Here is a 24,502-nt window from a genome sequence, read left to right as displayed (position 1 = left end):
ACATATATATACATATATGTGTGTGTATGTATGTATGTATGTCTACTGTAATTATGTATGTATGTATGTATTTATGTATATTTATATATACATACAGTATATACGTATTTGTATCTGTATATATAGACTGTACGTATATATATTTGTGTGTATATATATATATATATATATATATGGTTATATATATCCGTATATATGTATGTGTGTATATATATATGTATATATATATGTGTGTGTGTATGTATATGTGTATATATGTATGTCTACTGTAATTTTGTATGTATGTATATATGTATATTTATATATACATACAGTATATACGTATATGTATCTGTATATATATACTGTATGTATATAAGTGTATATGTGTTTCTTTTTGCTCTTTTTTCACATTTTTATTGTCTTTTTTTCGCTAATTGTATATTTAGAATATGCAAAGAAGAAACGTTGGACCCCGCGAACAAAGTTGATCACTATCTAGACACGTCTTTGTGGAGCTGTTCAGGTCAAGTCTCACTCTGATGGAAATACAGAAACTATTTTGTGTTTGCCCGCCGTTGTTGGATTGTGAGACTGCGGCAGGAAGGCAGAAAATGAGAGTTTTTCGGACTCTCGAGTGCTGTTTGAAACATACCAGATTGAATTGTGTTGCGTTCAAGTGAAGCTCGGAAAATACCAGATTGAAATGTGTTGCGTTCAAGTGCAGCTTGAAAAAAAATACCAGATTGAAATGTGTTGCGTTCAAGTGCTGCTCGAAAAATACCAGATTGAAATGCGTTGCCTTCCAGTGCTGCTTGGAAAAGTTATGTTGTAGATAATGTTGTGTTCAGGTGCTTTTGGAAAAGTTCCTCGTTGAAATGTGTTGCATTCACGTGCTGTTTGGAGAGTTTCTTGTTGAATTGTGTTGCATTCAAGTGCTGCTGGGGACGGTTTCATGTTACAGTGTGTTGCATTCAGGTGCTGCTGGGAAAATGACCTGTTGTATTGCAATGCATTCAGGTGCTGCTGCGAAAGTTCCTTGTTGAATTGTGTTGCATTCAGGTGCTGCTTGGAAAGTTCCTTGTTGAATTGTGTTGCGTTCAAGTGCTGTGTGGAAAAGTTCTGTGGTAGATAATGATTGGGTTCAGGTGCTTGTGGAAAAGTTCCTCATTGAAATGTGTTGCATTCAGGTGCTGTTTGGAGAGTTCCTTGTTGAATTGTGTTGCATTCAAGTGCTGCTGGGGAAGGTTTCATGTTACAGTGTGTTGCATTCAGGTGCTGCTTGGAAAGTTCCTTGTTGAATTGTGTTGCATTTAGGTGCTTGCTTGGAAAGTTCCTTGTTGAATTGTGTTGCATTCAGGTGCTGCCTGGAAAAATCCTTGTTGAATTGCGTTGCATTCAGGGTCTGCTTGGAAAGTTCCCTGTTGTGTTGCGTTGCATTCAGGTCCTGCTTGGAAAGTTCCTTTTTGAATTGTGTTGCATTCAGGTACTTGCTTGGAAAATTCCTTGTTGAATTGCGTATCATTCAGGTGCTGCTTGAAAAGTTCCTTGTTAAATTGTGTTGCATTCAAGTGCTTGATTGGAAAGTTACTTGTTGATTTGTGTTGCATTCAGGTGCTGCTTGGAAAGTTCCTTGTTGATTTGTGTTGCATTCAGATGCTGCTTGGAAAGTTCTTTGTTGATTTGTGTTGCATTCAGATGCTGCTTGGAAAGTTCCTTGTTGAATGGGATTGCAATCAGGTGCTACTGAAAAAGTTCATTGTTGAATTGTGTTGCATTCAGGTGCTGATGGGAAGTTCCTTGTTGAATTGCGTTTCATTCAGGTGTTGCCTGGAAAGTTTCTTGTTGAATTGCGTTGCATTCAAATGCTTGCTTGGAAAGTTACTTTTTGATGTGTGCTGCATTCAAGTGCTGCTGGGGAAGGTTTCATGATACAGTGCGTTGCATTCAGGTGCTGCTTGGAAAGTTCCCTGTTGAATTGCGTTGCATTCAAGTGCTGCTTGGAAAGTTCCTTGGTGGATTGTGTTGCATTCAGGTGCTGCTTGGAAAGATCCTTGTTGAATTGTGTTCCTGGGGGCAGTTTCATGTTACAGTGTGTTGCATTCAGATGCTGCTTGGAAAGATCATTGTTGAATTGTGTTGAATTCATGTGCTGCGTGAAAAGTTCCTTGTTGAATATTGTTGCATTCAGGTGCTTGCTTGGAAAGTTCCTTGTTGACTTGTGTTGCATTCAAGTGCTGTTGGGGAAGGTTTCATGTTACAGTGTGTTGCATTCAGATGCTGCTTGGAAAGTACCCTGTTGAATTGCATTGCATTCAGGCGCATGTTTGGAAAGTTCCTTGTTGAATTGTGTTGCATTCAAGTGCTGCTTGGAAAGTTCCTTTTTGAATTGTGTTGCATTCAGGTGCTTGATTGGAAAGTTTCTTGTTGATTTGTATTGCATTCAGGTGGTGCTGCGAAAATTCTTTGTTTAATGGTGTTGCTTTCAGGTGCTGCTAGGAAAGTTCCCTGTTGAATTGTGTTGCTTTCAGGTGCTTACTTGGAAAGTTCCTTGTTGAATTGTGTTGCATTCAAGAGCTACTTGGAAAGTTCCTTGTTGAATTGTGTTGCATTCAGGTGCTGATGGGAAGTTCCTTGTTGAATTGCGTTGCATTCAGGTGCTGCTTGGAAAGCTCCATGTTGAATTGTGCCGCATTCAGGTGCTGCTTGGAAAGTTCCTTGGTGAATTGTGTTGCTATCAGGTGCTGCTTGGAAAGTTCCTAGTTGAATTGCGTTGCATTCAGGTGCTGCTTGGAAAGTTCCTTGTTGACTTGTGTTGCATTCAAGTGCTGTTGGGGAAGGTTTCATGTTACAGTGTGTTGCATTCAGATGCTGCTTGGAAAGTACCCTGTTGAATTGCATTACATTCAAGCGCTTGCTTGGAAAGTTCCTAGTTGAATTGCGTTGCATTCAGGTGCTGCTTGGAAAGTTCCTTGTTAACTTGTGTTGCATTCAAGTGCTGTTGGGGAAGGTTTCATGTTACAGTGTGTTGCATTCAGATGCTGCTTGGAAAGTACCGTGTTGAATTGCATTGCATTCAGGCGCTTGTTTGGAAAGTTCCTTGTTGAATTGTGTTGCATTCAGGTGCTGATGGGAAGTTCCTTGTTGAATTGCGTTGCATTCAGGTGCTGCTTGGAAAGCTCCATGTTGAATTGCGCCGCATTCAGGTGGTGCTTGGAAAGTTCCTTGGTAAATTGTGTTGCATTCAGATGCTGCTTGGGAAGATCATTGTTGCATTGTGTTGCATTCAAGTGCTGCTGGGGAAGGTTTCATGTTACAGTGTGTTGCATTCAGGTGCTGCTTGGAAAGTTCCTTGTTGAATTGTGTTGCATTCAGGTGCTTGCTTGGAAAGATCCTTGTTGAATTGTGTTGCATTCAGGTGCTGCTTCAAAAGTTCCTAGTTGAATTGCGTTGCATTCAGGTGCTGCTTGGAAAGTTCTTAGTTGAATTCCGTTGCATTCAGGTGCTGCTTGGAAAGTTTCTTGTTGAATTGTGTTGCATTCAGGTGCTTGCTTGGAAAGTTCCTTGTTGAATTGTGTTGCATTCAGGTGCTGTTGGGGGACGTTTCTGGTTGCATTCATGTGCTGCTGGAAAATATATAAAAAATATTGTGTGCTTGTCCACCCTTGTTGGATTGTGTGAGGGCAGTAAGGCAGAAAAATATATATATATTTTTTTTTTTCCCTGGTTGTCATGGTTACGGAGTACACTTGCATTCTGCTCCTCCTCTTCCTTCTGCAGTGGCTCCGCCCCCTTCTGGTGAGGAGGTTGATTGGCTGCGTCGGCAGGAAGTGGTTGATGTCGCGTTGACTCTCAGAGGTTTTGTAACTAACGTGTGCTTTTTTTTTTTTTGACGCGTCCTCCAGGTGGACGCTTGCTGAATGTTCTGAGCTCCTGTTTCTCCTTCTGGTTGTTGTGTGCTCCTTGTGTGTGGTCCACGGCATGCTCAACCCCGCAAAAAGCACATTTAAGCTCCGTCCCTTCGTGTTAAGTCGGCTAAGAGTTGCAGCATTCGCTCCCTCAAAGTCCCTGAAAGTCTCTGAAAGTCCCTAAAAGTCCCCGAAAGTCCTCCAAGTTGACGTGCTGTGGGTGCGGTGGCGCCCCCTATGTGTGGTTACAGCCCAGAACCGTTCAAAGAGCGCCTGGTAGACAGCGCCTCGCCGGTCTACCAGGCGGTCCAAAGTGCGGGCAAGGTCCAGGATGAGGGGGAGTGGGGTCATCGGAGCAGCAGCGTGCAGTCCAAGTCCTTCCAGGTCTTGGCCCACATGACAGGAACCGACTCTTGTAAGTCTAAGGTCGCACTTTTGGTGACTCCACGGTCCGTCAGCGAGTCCTCATGTCCGCTTTTTGTGTTTGTGTCCCGCAGTGACCGAGGAGGAGGAGGAGCTTAGAAGGAGCAGGTAGGCCACGTGACCCCCACCGCCACGCAGCTCCTCACCTGCACAGCAAGCCCCGCCCCTCACTGCCGCCCTCACAACTTCCTGCCACCTCCCCTCAAGCGTTGGCCCCCTGAGCACTCTGACATGTTTTTAACCTCAGTCAGCATTTTGCTGCACCGTCCTGCTGCGATGAGCCCGTGTGGCCACAGGAGGGCGCAGTAGGACAGACAGTGACGCAATACATGAAACGTCAATAATGATGCAATGAGCCCGTGTGGCCACAGAAGGGCGCAGTAGGACAGACACGCAATACATGAAATGTCAATAATGATGCAACGAGCCCGTGTGGCCACACGAGGGCGCAGTAGGACAGACAGTGACGCAATACATGAAATAAGACTTGAGTAATGACATCGTATATATTTATTTCAATGGTGTCCCAATCCAATATTGATATCAGCAAAAAAGTAAATATGGTAATATATGTGCTTGCATGTAAAATGGGTGATATCATGTGCGATACACGCAGTCCTGCAGCGTGCTTAATTGTGTGTGATATGTGCGATACAAGCAGTCCTGCATTATGTTTACTTGTATGTGATATCACATACGATACAAGCAGTCCTGCAGTGTTTACTTGTATGTGATATCATGTGCAATACTAAGAGTCCTGCAGAGTGTTTACTTGTGTATGATATCATGTGCGATACAAGCAGAGTGTTACTTGTGTGTGATATCATGTGCGATATAAGCAGTCTTGCAGAGTGTTTACGTGTGTGAGACCAGCAGTCCTGCACAGTGTTTACTTGTGTGTGATATCACGTGCGAAACATGCAGTTCTGCAGAGTTTTTACATATGTGTGATATGATGTGTGATACAAGCAGTCCTGCATCATGTTTACTTGCATGTGATATCATGTGCGATACAAGCAGTCATGCAGTGTTTACTTGTATGTGATATCATGTGCAATACAAGCAGTCCTGCGGCATGTTTACTTGTTTGTGATATCATGTGCGATACATGCAGTCCTGCGGCGTGTTTACTTTTGTGTCATATCATGTGCGATACATGCAGTCCTGCAGAGTGCTTACTTGTATGTGATATCATGTGTGATACAAGCAGTCCTGCAGTGTGTTTACTTGTGTATGATATCATGTGCGATACAAGTAGTCCTGCAAAGTGTTTACTTGTATGTGATATCATGTGCGATACAAGCAGAGTGTTTACTTGGGCAAAGCTGACAGACAGTTAAACATCTAAATGTCCTCCAACAAACACACAATTTCTTCTTTTTTACTGAAGTCATTTACAAAAGCTAAACATGCTAGGCTAAAGGCTACTAGGAGTTAACAGCTACACAACAGCTAAGCACACAATAGCACACATGCTAGACATGGGTAATAATTATTAAACATTAAAATGTGACATTTGTCAATACATACAAATACCAAATAATTATAGTTGCATATTACTTACACATACAAAGTCTCCAAGGCAAGAAGCCTGTTAGAAAGTATCCAGTAACAAAAGTGTCCGCATCGTTCAGTTTGCTGTGTCGTGAGCGGAACTTCATGGATTGGTGTCACTAAAAATATCGATTACCACTCCACTTCACCTTAAAGACAACATAAGTCCAATTAGTTAGTGTTTTGACACAAGTGTGCATGATTCCTGCTGATAGTGTATCACATCAATATCAAAGGCTACAGTATCCGTATGGTATCGGAAGTGGAAAAGTTGTATCGGAACACCCCTGTTATATCTTACCTATGTGATCCTTCCCTATCGAACATGTTTTTGTTAGCCACAAATATATAAGTACAGTTTACAATCTATTATATTTAGCTTATATGTGTACAGTATATAATATGTGTATATAGGTACACTATATAAAACGTATGTATGTACTGTATATTATATTCTATATGTACATACTGTATGTTTAGTAAATAATATACTATATTTATATATATACAGTATATGATATATTTATATATGCACAGTTTATAATATATGTATATCTGTACAGTATATAAAACATGTTTATATGTACAGTATATAATATACTATATTTATATATGTACAGTATATAATATACCCTATTTACATATATATGTACAGTATGTAATATATTTTTATGTATGTACAGTATAATTATATATTTATATATATGTACAGTACAAAAAACATTTGTATATATATACAGTATATAATATATGTATATATGTACAGTATATAATATCCATCCATCCATTTTCTACCGCTTATTCCCTTTTGGGGCTGTGATGGGCGCTGGCGCCTATCTCAGCTACAATCGGGCGGAAGGCGCGTACAACCTGGACAAGTCGCCACCTCATCGCAGACAGTATATAATACACTACTTTTAAATATATGTACAGTATATAATATATTATATTTATGTATGTACATGATATAATATACTATATTTATATATGTACAGAATATAATATATTTATATATATGTACAGTATACATGTTTATATATGTACAGTATATAAAACATTGGTATATATGTACAGTATATAATATATTTATAAATTTACAGTTCATAATATACTATAATTATATATGTACATTGTGTAATATATTATATTTATATATGTACAGTTTATAATATACTAAATTTATATATGTACAGTATATAAAATATTTATGTACAGTATATAAAACATTTGTATATATGTACAGTATATAATATATGTATATATGTACAGTATATAAAACATTTTTACATATGTACAGTATATAATATATTATATGTATATATGTACAGTATATAATATATTTATATATATGTACAGTAAATAATATCTGTAAATATGTACAATATATACTATACTATATTTATGTATATGTGCAGTATACTATGTATTATATTCATATATGTACAATATATAATATATTTATATATGTGTACAGTATATGATATATTAATATATATGTAATATGAAACATTGTTGTAGTTCTGTGATGATGTCAGTCAAATGTTATCTTCTATAAATGAGGTCGTGTGTCACATGAAACAAGAGCATCACTTAGATGATGAAAGGTAACCATGGAAACCCTCCTGACACGCCCTGAACCCCAGCAGACTCTCCCAGTGGATGATGTCATCTTCATCATCCTCATCTCGTCCTCCAGAAGGTTTTTCTGCTTTTAGCCTAAATCTAATCTCGCGGCGAGCCTCGTCCATCTTGTCTCCGTATGATGGATGAAGCCCTCTGCTTATTCAATCGTCCGCCAGACATGACGCCCCGGCGGTCCACGACCACAGCGGTCCAGCTCATATGGTGTGCGCTTGCTCTGTCGCCGTAGCAACCTTAGCCACGTCACCATGGCAACGGGAGCATTTGGATTGTTGATCACACACTCTTCATGACCTCACACTAACGAACAACACCCGTGTGTGTGTGTGTGTGTGTGTGTGTGTGTGTGTGTGTGTGTGTGTGTGTGTGTGTGTGTGTGTGTGTGTGTGTGTGTGTGTGTTCAAGTGCTGCTGGGAGAGTTCCAGCTTGAAATGTGTTGCATTTATTTGCAGTCTGTAAAGTTTCGAGTTGAAATGTGTTGCATTCAAGGTCGGTTGGAAAAGTTTTGAGCTGCAAAGTGTCGTATTCAGGTGCTGCTAGGAAAGTTCCAGCTTGAAAGGTGTCGCATTTTAGTGCTCTGGGTAAAATTTTTTGAGTTGAAATGTGTTGCATTCAGGGGTTGTTGGAAAAGTTTCAAGTTGCAATGTGTTGCATTCAAGTGCTGCTGGTAAGGTTGCGGGTTGCAATGTGTTACATATAAAGTGCTGTTGAAAAGTTTCGAGTTGAAATGTGTTGCATTCAAGTGCTGCTGGGAAAGTTCCAGATGTGAGACGTTCAAGTGCTGCAGGGGGAGTTCCAGCTTGAAAGGTGTTGCATTTAAGTGCTGTTGGTAAAGTTTTTAATTGAAATGTGTTGCATTCAGTGGTTGTTGGAAAAGTTTTGAGCTGTAATGTGTTGCATTTTTGTGCTGTTGATAAAACATTTTCAGTTGGAATGTGTTACAATCAAGTGCTGTTAGGAAAGTTCCAGCTTGAACGATGTTGTATTTGAGTGCTGTTGGAAAAGTTTCGGGTTGGAATGTGTTGTATTCGAGGGCTGTTGGAAAAGGTTTGAGTTACAATGTCTTGCATTTAAGTGCTTCTAGGAAAGTTCCAGGTTGAAATGTTTTGCAATTAAGTACTGCTGGGAATGTCCCAAATTGAAATGTGATGCATTTAAGTGCTGCTGAGAATGTTGCGGGTTGCAATGTGTTGCATTTAAGTGCTTCTGGGTAAGTTCCTAGTTAAAACGTGTTGCATTCAGACGCTTCAGGAAAAAAATCCTGGTTAGAATGTATTTCATTCAGGTGCTGCTGGGAAAGTTCCAGCTTGAAAGGTGTTTAGTGCTGTTAAAATGTGTTGCATTCAAGTGCTGCTGGGAAAGTTCCAGATCAAAATATAAGGCGTTCATTTGCCCCTGGGAGAGTTCCAGCTTGAAAGGTGTCGCATTAAATTGCTGTTGGTAAAGTTTTGAGTTGAAATGTGTTGCATTCAAGGGCTGTTGGAAAAGTTTTGCGCTGCAATGTGTTGCATTCAAGTGCTGCTGGAAAAGTTCCAGTTTGAACAGTGTTGCATTTTGGTGCTGTTGGTAAAGTTTTGAGTTGAAATGTGTTGCATTCAAGAGTTGTTGGAAAAGTTTTGAGCTGCAATGTGTTGCATTCAAGTGCTGCTGGGAAAGTTCCAGCTTGAAAGGTGTTGCATTTTAGTGCTGTTGGAAAAGTTTTGAGTTGCAATGTGTTGCATTCAAGTGCTGCTGGGAAGGTTCCAGGTTGAAATGTGTTGCATTTAAGTGCTGCCAAGATTGTCTCAAGTTGAAATGTGTTGCATTCAAGTGCTGCTGGGAAGGTTTCAGGTTGAAATGGTTTGCGTTCAAGTGCGGCTGGAAAAGTTCCAGGTTGTAATGTGTTGCATTTAAGTGATGCTGGAAAAGTTCCAAGTTGGAATGTGTTGCATTTAAGGGCTGCTGGGAATGTCCCAAATTGAAATTTGTTGCATTTAAGTGCTGCTGGGAAGGTTCCAGGTTGAAATGTGTTGCATTTAAGTGCTGCTGGGAATGTCCCAAATTGAAATGTGTTGCATTCAAGTGCTGCTGGGAAGGTTCCAGGTTGGAATGTGTTGCATTTAAGTGCTGCTGGGAATGTCCCAAATTGAAATATGTTGCAATTAAGTGCTGCTGGGAATGTCCCAAATTTAAATGTGTTGCATTCAAGTGCCGCTGGGAAGGTTCCAGGTTGGAATGTGTTGCATTTAAGTGATGCTGGGAATGTCCTGAGTTGAAATGTGTAGCATTCAAGTGCTGTTGAGAAATGTCTGGGTTGAAATGTGTTGCATTCAGGTGGTACCGGAAATAAAATCCTACATTAAATGTGTAGCATTCAGGTGCTGCTGGGAAAGTTCCTAGTTAAAATGTGTTGCTGTCAGGTGCTGCTGGGAAATTTCCAGCTTGAAAGGTGTTGCATTTTAGTGCTGTTGGAAAAGTTTTGGGTAGAAATGTGTTGCATTCAAGGGCCGTTGGAAAAGTTTTGAGTTGCAATGTGTTGCGTTTAAGTGCTGCTAGGAAAGTTCCAGCTTGAAATGTGTTGCATTCAAGTGCTGCTTGAAAAATACCAGATTGAAATGTGTTGCATTCAAGTGTCGCATGGACAATTCCAGATTGAAATGTGTTGCACTGAAGGGCTGTTGGAAACGTTTTGAGTTGCAAAGTGTTGCATTCAAGTGCTGCTGGGAAAGTTCCAGGTTGGAGTGTGTTGCATTTAAGTGGTGCTAGGAATGTCCCAAGTTGAAATGTGTTGCATTCAAGTGCAGGTGGGAAGGTTAGAGCTTGTAATGTTTTGCATTTAAGTGCTGCTGGAAAAGTTCCAGGTTGGAATGGGTTGCATTTAAGTGCTGCTGGGAATGTCCCAAGTTGAAACGTGTTGCATTCATGTGTTGTTGGGAAGGTTCCAGGTTGAAATGGTTTGCGTTCAAGTGCTGGAAAGGTTCCAGGTTGTAATGTGTTGCATTTAGGTCCTGCTGGGAAAGTTCCAAGTTGAAATGTGTTGCATTTAAGTGCTGCTGGGAATGTCCCAAGTTGAAATGTGTTGCATTCAAGTGCTGCTGGGAATGTCCCGAGTTGAAATTCTATGCATTCAAGTGCTGCTGGGAAGGTTCCAGGTTGAAATGTGTTGCATTCAAGTGCTGTTGAGAAAGTTCAGGCTTTAAATGTGTTGCGTTTAGGTGCTGCTGGGAAGGTTCCCGGATAAATGCGTTGCATTCAACTGCTGTTAAGAAATATCTGGGTTGAAATGTGTTGCATTCAGGTGCTGCTGGAAAAAAATCCACATTAGAATATATTGCATTCAGGTACTGCTGGGAAAGTTCCTGACTAGACTGTGTTGTATTCGAGTGCCTGGAGTCCACTGAGCGCCACAGGTGGGCGGAGCCGGGCGGCAGGTTGCCATGGTGACCTTTGCTTTTGTGTTGTCTCCACACCTGCAGCATGAAGCGCCAATCTGCTGCTGGCGCCAGCGTCCAGCACCGAGCTGCCGTGTCAAGGTACCGCCCCCACCATGAAAGAAGCCACGCCCACATCCTCCTCTTTAATTCTGCTTCCTGACTCTTCTGTGGCGCCGCGCTAACTCACGCTAACCCTCGCTATCGCAGCCTAGCGCATCCTGCTCTGTATGAAGTATAAACGGGCGATCTGATCATGTCACAAAAGCGATGAGTCGTCCATTGCTTGATCTTCATCATCATGCCACGCTGCTCATCATCATCATCATCATTATTATTATCATGGCGGTACTTGAACGCATCGTTTCTTCCTTCCTCTGCAGCCAGTTCGGTCAGCCTCCTTCCCAGCAGGCCCCGCCCCCTCCGCAGTACCAGCAACCTCCTTCCCAGCAGGCCCCGCCCCCTCCGCAGTACCAGCAACCTCCTTCCCAGCCGGCCCCGCCCCAGTATCAACAGGCCCCGCCCACCCAGCAAAGCTCCATTCAGATACCGGTGGGCTCCGCCCCTCCCAAGGTGGTCAGCACCGCCTGCATCTACCCCTCCCAGCCAGGTGAGCTCAGCTCAGCTCGGTCACTTCCTGTGCCGTCGTCACATGACCAACTCTCGCTGTCTCTTCCAGCTCAGGCCCCGCCCCCGCCGCGACCTCACCCCGCCGCCGCGCCCTTGCCTCAGGGCGTTGGCGCCGCCTCCAATCGCCCCCCCTGGGTGACCGACACCTCCTTCGCCGACAAGTTTGACCCTGGCAAGACCACCACCACCGTCGTCAAGGCGGCGCCGCCGCTGCCTCAGGCCGCGCCTCCTCCGCCGGCGTACATCCCCAACCCTTCCCCCGCCGCCAAGAGCCCCGCCCCCGCCCACGTCGCTCCCAACCCCGCCCCCTTCCCGCCGGTGGCCAGAGGCGTGGCGCAGCGGGCGGAGAGGTTCGCCGCCAGCAGCCGCACGCCGCTCTGCGGCGCCTGCAACAGCATCATCCGGTAAGCCCCGCCCCTTCCTGCCCGTGGCACTTTCCCGCAATAAGAGCAGCTGATGTCCAGGGGTCCCTTCCTGGTGGCGCTGGGCCGCTCGTGGCATCCCGAGGAGTTCAACTGCCATTACTGCAACGTGTCGCTGGCGGACGTCAGCTTCGTGGAGGAGCAGAACAACGTCTACTGCGAGAAATGCTACGAGGAGTTCTTTGCCCCCACCTGCGCCCGCTGCAGCACCAAGGTCATGGGGGTGAGTGCCAGGCGGCATCCTGGGAAAACACTGCCCCAACAACCACGAATAACACGCCACTACCTAAAACTACCACGACTACGTCAGTGGTTAGAGCAGGGAGCTACTTCTTGGGTACTGATTAATGCCAAGGGCTACCAGTTTGATACACACTTAAATAAATTGCCAGAAATAGCCTATTTGCTCAATTTACCTTTAATAAATAAATCTATATATATAAAAAAAATATTGTATTTTTATCTGTCACTCCGTCGTACATATTTTTTCCTTTTACAAAAGTTTTTTGTAGAGAATAAATGATGAAAAAAACACTTAATTTAATGGTTTAAAAGAGGAGAAAACAGGAAAAAAATGAAAATTAAATTTTGAAACATAGTTTATCTTCAATTTTGACTCTTTAAAAGTCAAAATTCAACCGAAAAAAATGAGGGGAAAAACTAGCTAATTCGAATCTTTTTGAAAAAATTAAAAAAATAATTTATGGAACATCATTAGTGATTTTTCCTGATTAAGATTAATTTTAGAATTTTGATGACATGTTTTAAATAGGTTTAAATCCAATCTGCACTTTGTTAGAATATATAACAAATTGGACCAAGCTATATTTCTAACAAAGACAAATCATTATTTCTTCTAGAGTTTCCAGAACAAAAATTTTAAAAGACTTTGAAATAAGATTTAAATTGGATTCTACAGATTTTCTATATTTGCCAGAATATTTTTTCCTTTTACGGAAGTTTTTTTGTACAGATTAAATGATGAAAAAAACACTTAATTGAAAGGTTTAAGAGAGGAGAAAACAGGAAAAAAATGAAAATTAAATTTTGAAACATAGTTTACCTTCAATTTCGACTCTTTTAAAGTCAAAATTCCACCGAAAAAAAGAAGAGAAAAACTAGCTAATTCGAATCTTTTTGAAAAAATTTAAAAAAGAATTTATGGAACATCATTACTAATTTTTCCTGATGAAGTTTAATTTTAGAATTTTGATGACATGTTTTAAATAGGTTAAAATCCAATCTGCACTTTGTTAGAATATATAACAAATTGGACCAAGCTATATTTCTAACAAAGACAAATCATTATTTTTTTCTAGATTTTCCAGAACAAAAATTTTAAAAGAAATTCTAAAGACTTTGAAATAAGATTTAAATTGGATTCTACAGATTTTCTATATTTGCCAGAATTTTTTTTCCTTTTACGGAAATTTTTTGTAGCGATTAAATGATGAAAAAAACACTTAATTCAACGGTTTAAGAGAGGAGAAAACAGGAAAAAAATGAAAATTTAATTTTGAAACATAGTTTACCTTCAATTTCGACTTTTTTAAAGTCAAAATTCCACCGAAAAAAAGAAGAGAAAAACTAGCTAATTCGAATCTTTTTGAAAAAATTTAAAAAAGAATTTATGGAACATCATTACTAATTTTTCCTGATGAAGTTTAATTTTAGAATTTTGATGACATGTTTTAAATAGGTTAAAATCCAATCTGCACTTTGTTAGAATATATAACAAATTGGACCAAGCTATATTTCTAACAAAGACAAATCATTATTTCTTCTAGATTTTCCAGAACAAAAAATTTAAAAGAAATTCAAAAGACTTTGAAATAAGATTTAAATTGGATTCTACAGATTTTCCATATTTGCCAGAATAATTTTTTTGAATTTTAATCATAATAAATTTGAAGAAATATTTCACAAATATTCTTCGTCGAAAATGAAGAATTAGATTAAATTGGTTTATTATTTTTTACAATAAAAACAGTTTTTTACTTGAACATTGATTTAAATTGTCAGGAAAGAAGAGGAAGGAATTTAAAAGGTAAAAAGGTATACCGTATTTCCTTAAATTGCCGCCGGGGCGCTAATCAATTTAAAACCTCTTCTCACTTCTGCGCTTACCAAAGGCATGCGGTAAAAGTAAGCATGCGCTAATTATTTTAAAACCCCTTCTCACTCCAGCACTTACCAAAGGCATGCAGTAAAAATTTGAGTGTGGTATAAGCTTGGACCTTAAATCCTACTGATTAGCTCTTAATCTTCTTCCCTTTATGCGATTTCAAATTACCGGTATTGAAAGCGGCCTCCTCCATTTTGAAAATGATGACAGGGGAAGTGTCACTCGTGACGTCACGAGTTTGACCAGGCGGTAATACTAAGCATGCGCCAATTATTTTGCAAAGCGAGTTTGACCCGGCGGCAATTCAAGGCAGGCGCATACTATATGTCCTGCGGCGATTCAAGGAAATACGGTATGGGTTTAAAAATCCTAAAATAATTTTTAAGGTTGTATTTTTTCTCGAAAATTGTCTTTCTGAAAGTATAAGAAGCAAAGTAAAAAAATTAATGAATTTATTTAAACAAGTGAAGACCAAGTCTTTAAAATATTTTCTTGGATTTTCAAATTCTATTTGAGTTTTGACTCTCTTAAAATTAAAAATGTCGAGCAAAGCGAGACCAGCTAGCTAGTAAATAAATAAAATTTAAAAAATAGAGGCAGCTCACTGGTAAGTGCTGCTATTTGAGCTATTTTTAGAACAGGCCAGCGGGCGACTCATCTGGTCCTTACGGGCTTCCTGGTGCCCGCGGGCACCACGTTGGTGACCCCTGGGTTAGACTGTCCGCCCTGAGGTTGTGAGTTCAAACCCCGGCCGAGTCATACCAAAGACAACTACATAAAACTACAATAACTAAGTAAAATGATGACAACTAAGTAAAAGTACGACACCTACTAGAACTTGGACAACTACATAAAACTACAACTGACAAAGATTGTTGTTGTGTTGCAGGAGGTGATGCACGCTCTGAGGCAGACGTGGCACACTACATGTTTTGTCTGCGCCGCCTGTGGCAAACCTTTTGGCAACAGTCTCTTCCACATGGAGGACGGAGAACCTTACTGCGAGAAAGGTGAGCTGCTAACATGCTAACACAGATGGTGCCAACAAAGATGTTGCCAAAAAAGATGTTGCTAACAAAGATGTCCTCAGATTATGTTGCCAACAAACATGTTGCTAACAAAGATGTTGCCAACAAACATGTTGCTAACAATGATGTTGCCAACATAGATGTTGTTAGCAAAGATGCCCTGCTCAGATTATGTTGCCAACAAATATGTTGCTAGCAAAAATGTTGCCAACAAACATGTTGCTATCAATGATGTTGCCAACAAACATGTTGCTAACAAAGATGTCCTCAGATTATGTTGCCAACCAACATGTTGCTAACAAGGATGTTGCCAACAAACATGTTGCTAACAAAGATGTTGCCAACAAACTGTTGCCAACATAGATGTTGCTAACAAAGATGCCCTCCTCAGATTATGTTGCTAACAAAGATGTTGCCAACATAGATGTTGCTAACAAAGATGCCCTCCTCAGATTATGTTGCCAACAAACATGTTGCTAACAAAGATGTTGCCAACATAGATGTTGCTAACAAAGATGCCCTCCTCAGATTATGTTGCTAACAAAGATGTTGCCAACATAGATGTTGCTAACAAAGATGCCCTCCTCAGATTATGTTGCCAACAAACATGTTGCTAACAATGATGTTGCCAACATAGATGTTGCTAACAAAGATGCCCTCCTCAGATTATGTTGCCAACAAACATGTTGCTAGCAAAGATGTTGCCAACAAACATGTTGCTAACAATGATGTTGCCAACATAGATGTTGCTAACAAAGATGCCCTCCTCAGATTATGTTGCCAACAAACATGTTGCTAACAAAGATGTTGCCAACAAACATGTTGCCAACAAACATGTTGCTAATAATGATGTTGCCAACATAGATGTTGCTAACAAAGATGCCCTCCTCAGATTATGTTGCCAACAAACATGTTGCTAACAAAGATGTTGCCAACAAACATGTTGCTAACAATGATGTTGCCAACATAGATGTTGCTAACAAAAATGCCCTCCTCAGATTATGTTGCCAACAAATATGTTGCTAACAAAGATGTTGCCAACAAACATGTTGCCAACAAACATGTTGCTAACAATGATGTTGCCAACATAGATGTTGCTAACAAAGATGCCCTCCTCAGATTATGTTGCCAACAAACATGTTGCTAACAAAGATGTTGCCAACAAACATGTTGCTAACAATGATGTTGCCAACATAGATGTTGCTAACAAAAATGCCCTCCTCAGATTATGTTGCCAACAAATATGTTGCTAACAAAGATGTTGCCAACATAGATGTTGCTAACAAAGATGCCCTCCTCAGATTATGTTGCCAACAAACATGTTGCTAACAAAGATGTTGCCAACAAACATGTTGCTAACAATGATGTTGCCAACATAGATGTTGCTAACAAAGATGCCCTCCTCAGATTATGTTGCCAACAAAGATGTTGCTAACAAAGATGTTGCCAACAAACATGTTGCTAACAATGATGTTGCCAACATAGATGTTGCTAACAAAGATGCCCTCCTCAGATTATGTTGCCAACAAATATGTTGCTAACAAAGATGTTGCCAAAATAGATGTTGCTAACAAAGATGTCCTCCTCAGATTATGTGGCGCTCTTCAGCACCAAATGTCACGGCTGTGACTTCCCGGTGGAAGCTGGAGATAAATTCATTGAAGCTTTGGGTCACACCTGGCATGACACCTGCTTCGTGTGTGCGGTAAGCTCCTCCCACAATACTTCTCGAAGTACTGGGTTGTTGTAGTATTGTGTAGATGAAGTACTGCAAAGTGACGAGAGTGTGTACTTGCAGGTGTGTCACATCAACCTGGAAGGCCAACCTTTCTACTCCAAGAAGGACAAACCTTTGTGCAAGAAGCACGCTCACGCCATCAACGTGTAACCTAGCAACCACACGCCGTCAACCTGTGACCTAGCAACCACACGCCATCAATGTGTAACCTAGCAACCACGCGCCATCAATGTGTAACCTAGCAACCACGCGCCATCAGTGTGTAACCTAGCAACCACACGCATCAATGACTAACCTGCCAACCACACGCATCGTGTAACCTAGCAACCACACGCCATTCACCCGTAACCTAGCAACCACATGACATCAACCTGTACCCTAGCAACCACACGACATCAACTTGTACCCTAGCAACCACACGCCATCAACGTGTAACCTAGCAAACACACACATCAACGTGTAACCTAGCAACCACACACGTCAACATTTAACCTGGCAACCACACACTTCAACGTGTAACCTGGCAACCGTACCCCATCAATGTGTAACCTAGCAACCACACACATCAACGTGTAACCTAGCAACTGTACGCCATCAACGTGTAACCTAGCGACCACACACATCAATATGTTACCTAGCAATCACACGCCATCAACGTGTAACCTAGCAACCACACAAATCAATGACTCACCTGCCAACCACACACCATCGTGTAACTTAGCAACCACACGCCATCAACTTGTAACCTAGCAACCACACAACATCAACCTGTACCCTAGCAACCACACACATAAACCTGTAACCTGGCAACCACACGCCATCAACTTGTAACCTAGCAACCACACACATCAAGGTGTAACCTGGCAACCACACACATCAATGTGTAACCTACCAACCGTACACCATCAACGTGTAACCTAGCAACCACACACATCAACGTGTAACCTGGCAACCACACACATCAACGTGTAACCTAGCAACCGTACACCATCAACGTGTAACCTAGCAACCACACACATCAACATGTAACCTGGCAACCATACGCCATCAACGTGTAACCTAGAAACCACACACATCAACATGTAACCTGGCAACCATACACCATCAACATGTGACTTAGCAACTGTACGCCATCAATGTGTAACCTAGCAACCACACACATCAACGTGTAACCTGGCAACCACACACATCAACCTGTACCCTAGCAACCACACACATTAACTTGTAACCTGGCAACCACACGCCATCAATGTGTAACCTAGCAACCATACGCCATCAATGTGTAACCTAGCAACCACACACCATCAACGTGTAACCTAGCAACCACACACATCAACCTGTAACCTGGCAACCACAAGCCATCAACGTGTAACCTAGCAACCACACACATCAACATGTAACCTGGCCACCACATGCCATCAACGTGTAACCAAGCAACCACACACATCCACATGTAACCTGGCAACCACAAGCCATCAATGTGTAACCTAGCAACCACACACATCCACATGTAACCTGGCCACCACACGCCATCAATGTGTAACCTAGCAACCACACGCCATCAACGTGTAACCTAGCAACCACACGACATCAGCCTGTACCCTAGGAAACCACACACATCAAGCTGTAACCTGGCAACCACACCCCATCAACGTGTAACCTAGCAACCACACAGATCAACATGTAACCTGGCCACCACACGCCATCAATGTGTAACCTAGCAACCACACACCATCAATGTGTAACCTAGCAACCACACACATCAACCTGTAACCTGGCAACCACAAGCCATCAACGTGTAACCTAACAACCACACACATCAACATGTAACCTAGCAACCACACACATCAACATGTAACCTAGCAACCACACACATCAACGTGTAACCTGGCAACCACCCGCAATCAACGTATAACCTAGCAACCACCCACATCAACGTGTAACCTAGCAACCATACACCATCAACATGTGACCTAGCAACCGCACGCCATCAACGTGCAACCTAGCAACCTCTTCTTCACTTGTACACGTGTGTGCTAAAACACATTTTGCTTTTGCTTTTGCTTTTTTAAATCTTCCAATTTCAAATCAAATCTTTGTCTTCTGTTTTTCTCTTTGAATTGTTCTTCTTGCTCTTTTTTGTTTGCAACAACTTGAAACCTTTCAGGCTGTGAATGCAACTCAAGCCTTACTGTGGTCAAATTCCCCAGCTTTTTAAAGACACTTGAACTAACCACAGGCGACAATCTGCACTGCAATAAACATACAAGAAAGTTGAACTCTATGAATAAATATGTCATCTGCCCAAAAGTAATATTTAAATACTTTGTCATTGTTTTAAATAACTGTAATAATACAAATTAATCCAATGAGGTACTATTTATTGATTTTATAGTATGTGTAATATAGTTTACTGCAAGCATTTTTGACCAGAAGTATTTTAGACTCTTGAACTCAGCACATTAATTCCTGCAGGATTTCAGTCACCCAAAGTACCATTTGAATGTCCTACGCTCTGTTGGACCCTTGAACTCAGCACATTTAATCCCAAAATTACAAACCCCCAAAGTAACATTTGAATGTCCTACGCTATGTTAGACACTTAAATTTAGCACATTTACTCCGACAAGATTACAAACCCCCAAAGTAACATTTGAATGTCCTACACTATGTTAGACACTGGAACTCAACACATTCAGTCCTGCGGGATTACAGTCATCCAAAGCAACATTTGAATGTCTTACACTATGTTAGACACTTGAACTCAGCCCATTTAATCCTACAGGATTACAAACACCCAAAGTAACCTTTGAATGTCCTACACCGTGTTGGACACTTGAACTCAACACATTCAGTCCTGCAAAATTGCAGACACCCAAAGTAACATTTCAATTTCCTACACTTTGTTAAACACTTGAACTCAGCACATTAAATTAGCACATTAAATTCTGCAAGATTACAGACACCCAAAGTAATATTTGAATGTTCCACACTATGTTAGACACTTGAACTCAACACATTCAGTCCTGCGGGATTACAGCCATCCAAAGTAACATTTGAATGTCTTACACTGTTAGACACTTGAACTCAGCACATTCAGTCCTGTAAAATTGCAGACACCCAAAGTTTTCAATTTCCTACACTTTGTTATACACTTGAACTCAGCAAATAACATTTTTCAAGATTACAGACACCCAAAGTAAGATTTCAATGTCTTACACTATGTTAGACACTTGAACTCAGCACATTAGATCCTGCAAGATTAGAGAAACCCAAAGTAACATTTGAATGTCCGACACTGTGTTAGACACTTGAACTCAGCATATGACATTTTTCAAGATTGCAGACACCCAAATTAAGATTTCAATTTCCCACACTATGTTAAACACTTGAACTCAGCACATTAAATCCTATAAAATTAGAGAAACCCAAAGTAACATTTGAATGTCCTACACTGTGTTAGACACTTGAACTCTGCATATGACATTTTTCACGATTGCAGACACCCAAAGTAAGATTTCAATGTCCCACACTATGTTAGACACTTGAACTCAGCACATTAAATCCTGTAAGATTAGAGAAACCCAAAGTAACATTTGAATGTCCTACATTGTGTTAGACACTTGAACTCAGCACATTCAGGCCTGCAAAATTGCATACACCCAAAGTAACGTTTGAATCTCCTACACTATGTTAGACACTTGAACTCAGTACAATAAACTTTGCAAAATTGCTGACACCCAAAGTAACATTTGAATTTCCTACACTTTGTTATAAATTTGAACTCAGCACATTAAATTCTGCAAGATTGCAGACACCCAAAGTAACATTTGAAACTTCTACACTATGTTAGACACTTGAACTCAGCATATTAGGTCCTGCAATTGTGCAGACACCCAAAGTAACATTTGAATCTCCTCCACTGTTGGACACTTGAAGTCAGCACATTAAATTCTGCAATATTGCAGACACCCAAGGTAACATTTGAATGTCCTTCACTATGTTAGACACTTGAACTCAGCACATTAAATCCTGCAGTATTGCAGACACCCAAGGTAACAGTTGAATGTCCTAAACTATGTCAGCCACTTGAACTCAGCACATTAAGTCCTGCAAGACTGCAGACACCCTAAGTAACATTTGAATGTCCTCCACTATGTTAAACACTTGAACTCAGCAGAGGCTATTTCACACACAGTATCTAACGTTAGAATGTCCCACAGTGTTTTGGACACCTGAAGTAAGCACAGACCATCACACTGTTCCGGACAACAAGCCACTAACTGATCCCGGCCTTATTTTTATTATTTCTTTGCAATAAAGTGTGATATTTATTTGCAATATGGTGCTCAGAAGAAAGCGCTGGATTTTTTTCTTAGAGTGTTTTTTTGTTTTGTTTGTTTTCTGTTTTTTTTGTGACCTTGGTGAGAGAAATGTCAGCTTTGTGCTTGTAGAGTCATCACAATGTTGGTCAGGACGTAAAGTACTATTGATGTAGTACTACCACTAGTTAGTAACAGCAGTACTACTACTAGTTTATCTTGTGTTACCGTAGTAACAGCAGTACCACTACTAGTTTATCTTGTGTTACTGTAGTAACAGCAGTACTACTACTAGTTTATCTTGTGTTACTGTAGTAACAGCAGTAGAACTACTAGTTTATCTTGTGTTACTGTAGTAACAGCAGTACTACTACTAGTTTATCTTGTGTTACTGTAGTAACAGCAGTAGAACTACTAGTTTATCTTGCGTTACTGTAGTAACATCAGTAGAACTACTACTTTATCTTGTGTTACTGTAGTAACAGCAGTACTGCTACTAGTTTTTATTGTGTTACTGTAGTAACAGCAGTACCACTACTAGTTTTTCTTGTGTTGCTGTAGTAACAGCAGTAGAACTACTACTTTATCTTGTGTTACTGTAGTAACAGCAGTACTACTACTAGTTTTTATTGTGTTACTATAGTAACAGTAGTACTACTACTAGTTTATCTTGTGTTACTGTAGTAACAGCAGTACCACTACTAGTTTATCTTGTGTTACTGTAATAACAGCAGTACTACTACTAGTTTTTATTGTGTTACTGTAGTAACAGCAGTACCACTACTAGTTTATCTTGTGTTACTGTAGTAACAGCAGTAGAACTACTAGTTTATCTTGTGTTGCTGTAGTAACAGCAGTACTACTACTAGTTTTTCTTGTGTTACTGTAGTAACAGCAGTAGAACTACTAGTTTATCTTGTGTTACTGTAGTAACACAAGATAAACAGTAGTAACAGCAGTACCACTACTAGTTTTTCTTGTGTTACTGTAGTAACAGCAGTACTACTACTAGTTTTTCTTGTGTTACTGTAGTAACAGCAGTAGAACTACTGTTTATCTTGTGTTACTGTAGTAACACAAGATAAACAGTAGTAACAGCAGTAGAACTACTAGTTTATCTTGTGTTGCTGTAGTAACAGCAGTACTACTACTAGTTTTTCTTGTGTTACTGTAGTAACAGCAGTAGAACTACTGTTTATCTTGTGTTACTGTAGTAACACAAGATAAACAGTAGTAACAGCAGTACCACTACTAGTTTTTCTTGTGTTACTGTAGTAACAGCAGTACTACTACTAGTTTATCCTGTGTTACTACAGTAACTGCAATTGTACTACTAGTTTATATTGTGTTACTTTAGTAACAGCAGTACTACTACTACTACTACTAGTTTATCTTGTGTTATTGTAATAATAGTAGTAGTACTACTATTTTGTCTTGTGCTACTATAGTAACTGCAGTATTAGTACTAGTTTATTGTGTGTTACTGTAGTGACAGTAGTTGTAATACCATTTTATTTGAGATTACTCTATGAACAGCAGTAATAGTACTAGTTACTGCTGTAACAGTAGTACTAGTTGATAGTATGCGACTCTAGTAACATCAGTAGTAGTACTAGTTAATGCAGTAACAGTAGTACCAGTTGATCGTATTTTACTTTTGTAACAGCAGTAGTAGTACTAGTTATTGCAGTGACAGTAGTCTAGTTGATCAGCAGTATTATTACTATTTTATCGTGTGTTACTGTCGTGACAGCAGTAGTACTACTAGTTTGTCTTGTGCTACTGTAGTAAAAGCACTAATAGAACTAGTTTATCTTGTTTTACTGTAGTGACAAGTAGTAATACTGCTAGTTTATCTTAGATGACTCTAATAACAGCAGTAATAGTATTAGTTACTGCACTAGCAGTAGTACTAGTTGATCTTATGCTACTCTAGTAACAGCAGTAATAGTACTAGTTACTGCAGTACTAATTGATATTTTTCTACTCTAGTAACAGCAGTAATAGTACTAGTTACTGTTGTAACAGTAGTACTAGTTGATCTTATGCTACTCTAGTAACAGCAGTAGTAGTATTAATTAATGCAGTAACACCAGTACTTCTGCTATTCTAGTAACAGTAGTAGTAGTACTAGTTACTGACGTAACACTAGTACTCGTGCTTCTCTAGTAACAGCAGTAGTAGTACGAGTTACTGAAGTAACACTTGTACTTATGCTACTCTAGTAACAGCAGTAGTAGTACTAGTTACTGCAGTAACAGTAGTACTAGTTGGTCTTATGCTACTCTAGTATCAGCAGTAGTAGTAGTAATTACTGCAGTAACACTTGTACTTCTGCTATTCTAGTAACAGTAGTAGTAGTACTAGTTACTGAAGTAACACTAGTACTTGTGCTACTCTAGTAACAGCTGTAGTAGTACTAGTTACTGCAGTAACAGTAGTACTAGTTGATCTTATGCTACTCTAGTAACAGCAGTAGTAGTACTAATTGCTGCAGTAACACTAGTACTTCTGCTATTCTAGTAACAGCAGTAGTAGTACTAGTTACTGAAGTAACACTAGTACTTATGCTACTCTAATAACAGCAGTAGTAGTACTAGTTACTGAATTACACTAGTACTTATGCTACTCTAGTAACAGCAGTAGTAGTACTAGTTACTGCAGTAACAGTAGTACTAGTTGATCTTATGCTACTCTAGTAACAGCAGTAGTAGTAGTAATTACTGCAGTAACACTAGTACTTCTGCTATTCTAGTAACAGCAGTGGAAGTACTAGTTACTGCAGTTGTATAGTAGTAGTACTCGTTTTGTTTACCGCGACACAAACACATCACGGCTGCTAAGTCAACAGACGATGACGTTTGAGATTTACGACTGTCACTGGTGCCTTGAACACACCGTGTCCTGTGTCACCTGCACAGGTGAAGCACTTTGGACACACCTGGGTATTTGTTGTGTTGTGTGATTGCGTGCATGCATCACTTAGTGTTGTGCTGCTGCGGGGAGGAAGTTTTCATCTCACCTGTGAAGAATGTCTGTGGAATAAAGTCACACTTTTGCTGCACGCCGAGGATTCTGTCCACTTCTTCCCCTTCTGCACGAACAAACACATTGTCATCACACTTCAATATCTCCGACAAACACATTGTCATCACACTTCAACATCTCCGACAAACACATTGTCATCACACTTCAACATCTCCGACATGTCAACGCTGCTTCTTTGCTAGGTCAGCATTGTAAATGAAAATATTGTCTTAATGATTTTACACTGGCTAAATACTTATTGAGTGTGTGTATATATATATATGTGTATATATGT

At 40.2% G+C, this 24,502-nt stretch overlaps 1 protein-coding gene across 5 annotated transcripts in view; it reads left to right on the top strand.

The window, feature by feature from the left end:
• The window catches only part of LOC133559614 (LIM domain-binding protein 3-like), a 61,756-nt gene extending 37,512 nt beyond the window's left edge, over positions 1-24,244 (top strand). For 2 of the 5 annotated variants that reach the window (XM_061911529.1, XM_061911530.1), the window contains exons 7-15: positions 4,139-4,302; positions 4,385-4,418; positions 10,961-11,017; positions 11,299-11,525; positions 11,595-11,949; positions 12,010-12,190; positions 14,982-15,102; positions 16,710-16,825; positions 16,919-24,244. In XM_061911529.1, coding sequence (XP_061767513.1) covers positions 4,139-4,302; positions 4,385-4,418; positions 10,961-11,017; positions 11,299-11,525; positions 11,595-11,949; positions 12,010-12,190; positions 14,982-15,102; positions 16,710-16,825; positions 16,919-17,008 — 1,345 coding nt within the window. In that variant the 3' untranslated portion in view covers positions 17,009-24,244. The remainder of the gene's footprint in view (positions 1-4,138; positions 4,303-4,384; positions 4,419-10,960; positions 11,018-11,298; positions 11,526-11,594; positions 11,950-12,009; positions 12,191-14,981; positions 15,103-16,709; positions 16,826-16,918) is intronic. The other 3 variants (XM_061911531.1, XM_061911532.1, XM_061911533.1) reach the window with 3 other exon arrangements.
• Positions 24,245-24,502: the final 258 nt, after the last annotated feature.

This window comes from Nerophis ophidion, linkage group LG09, assembly GCF_033978795.1.
Source record: "Nerophis ophidion isolate RoL-2023_Sa linkage group LG09, RoL_Noph_v1.0, whole genome shotgun sequence".
NCBI classification, from domain to species: domain Eukaryota; kingdom Metazoa; phylum Chordata; class Actinopteri; order Syngnathiformes; family Syngnathidae; genus Nerophis; species Nerophis ophidion.
The sequence above is the reverse complement of the archived record's forward strand: the minus strand, read 5'-3'. Positions and strand labels throughout refer to the sequence as shown.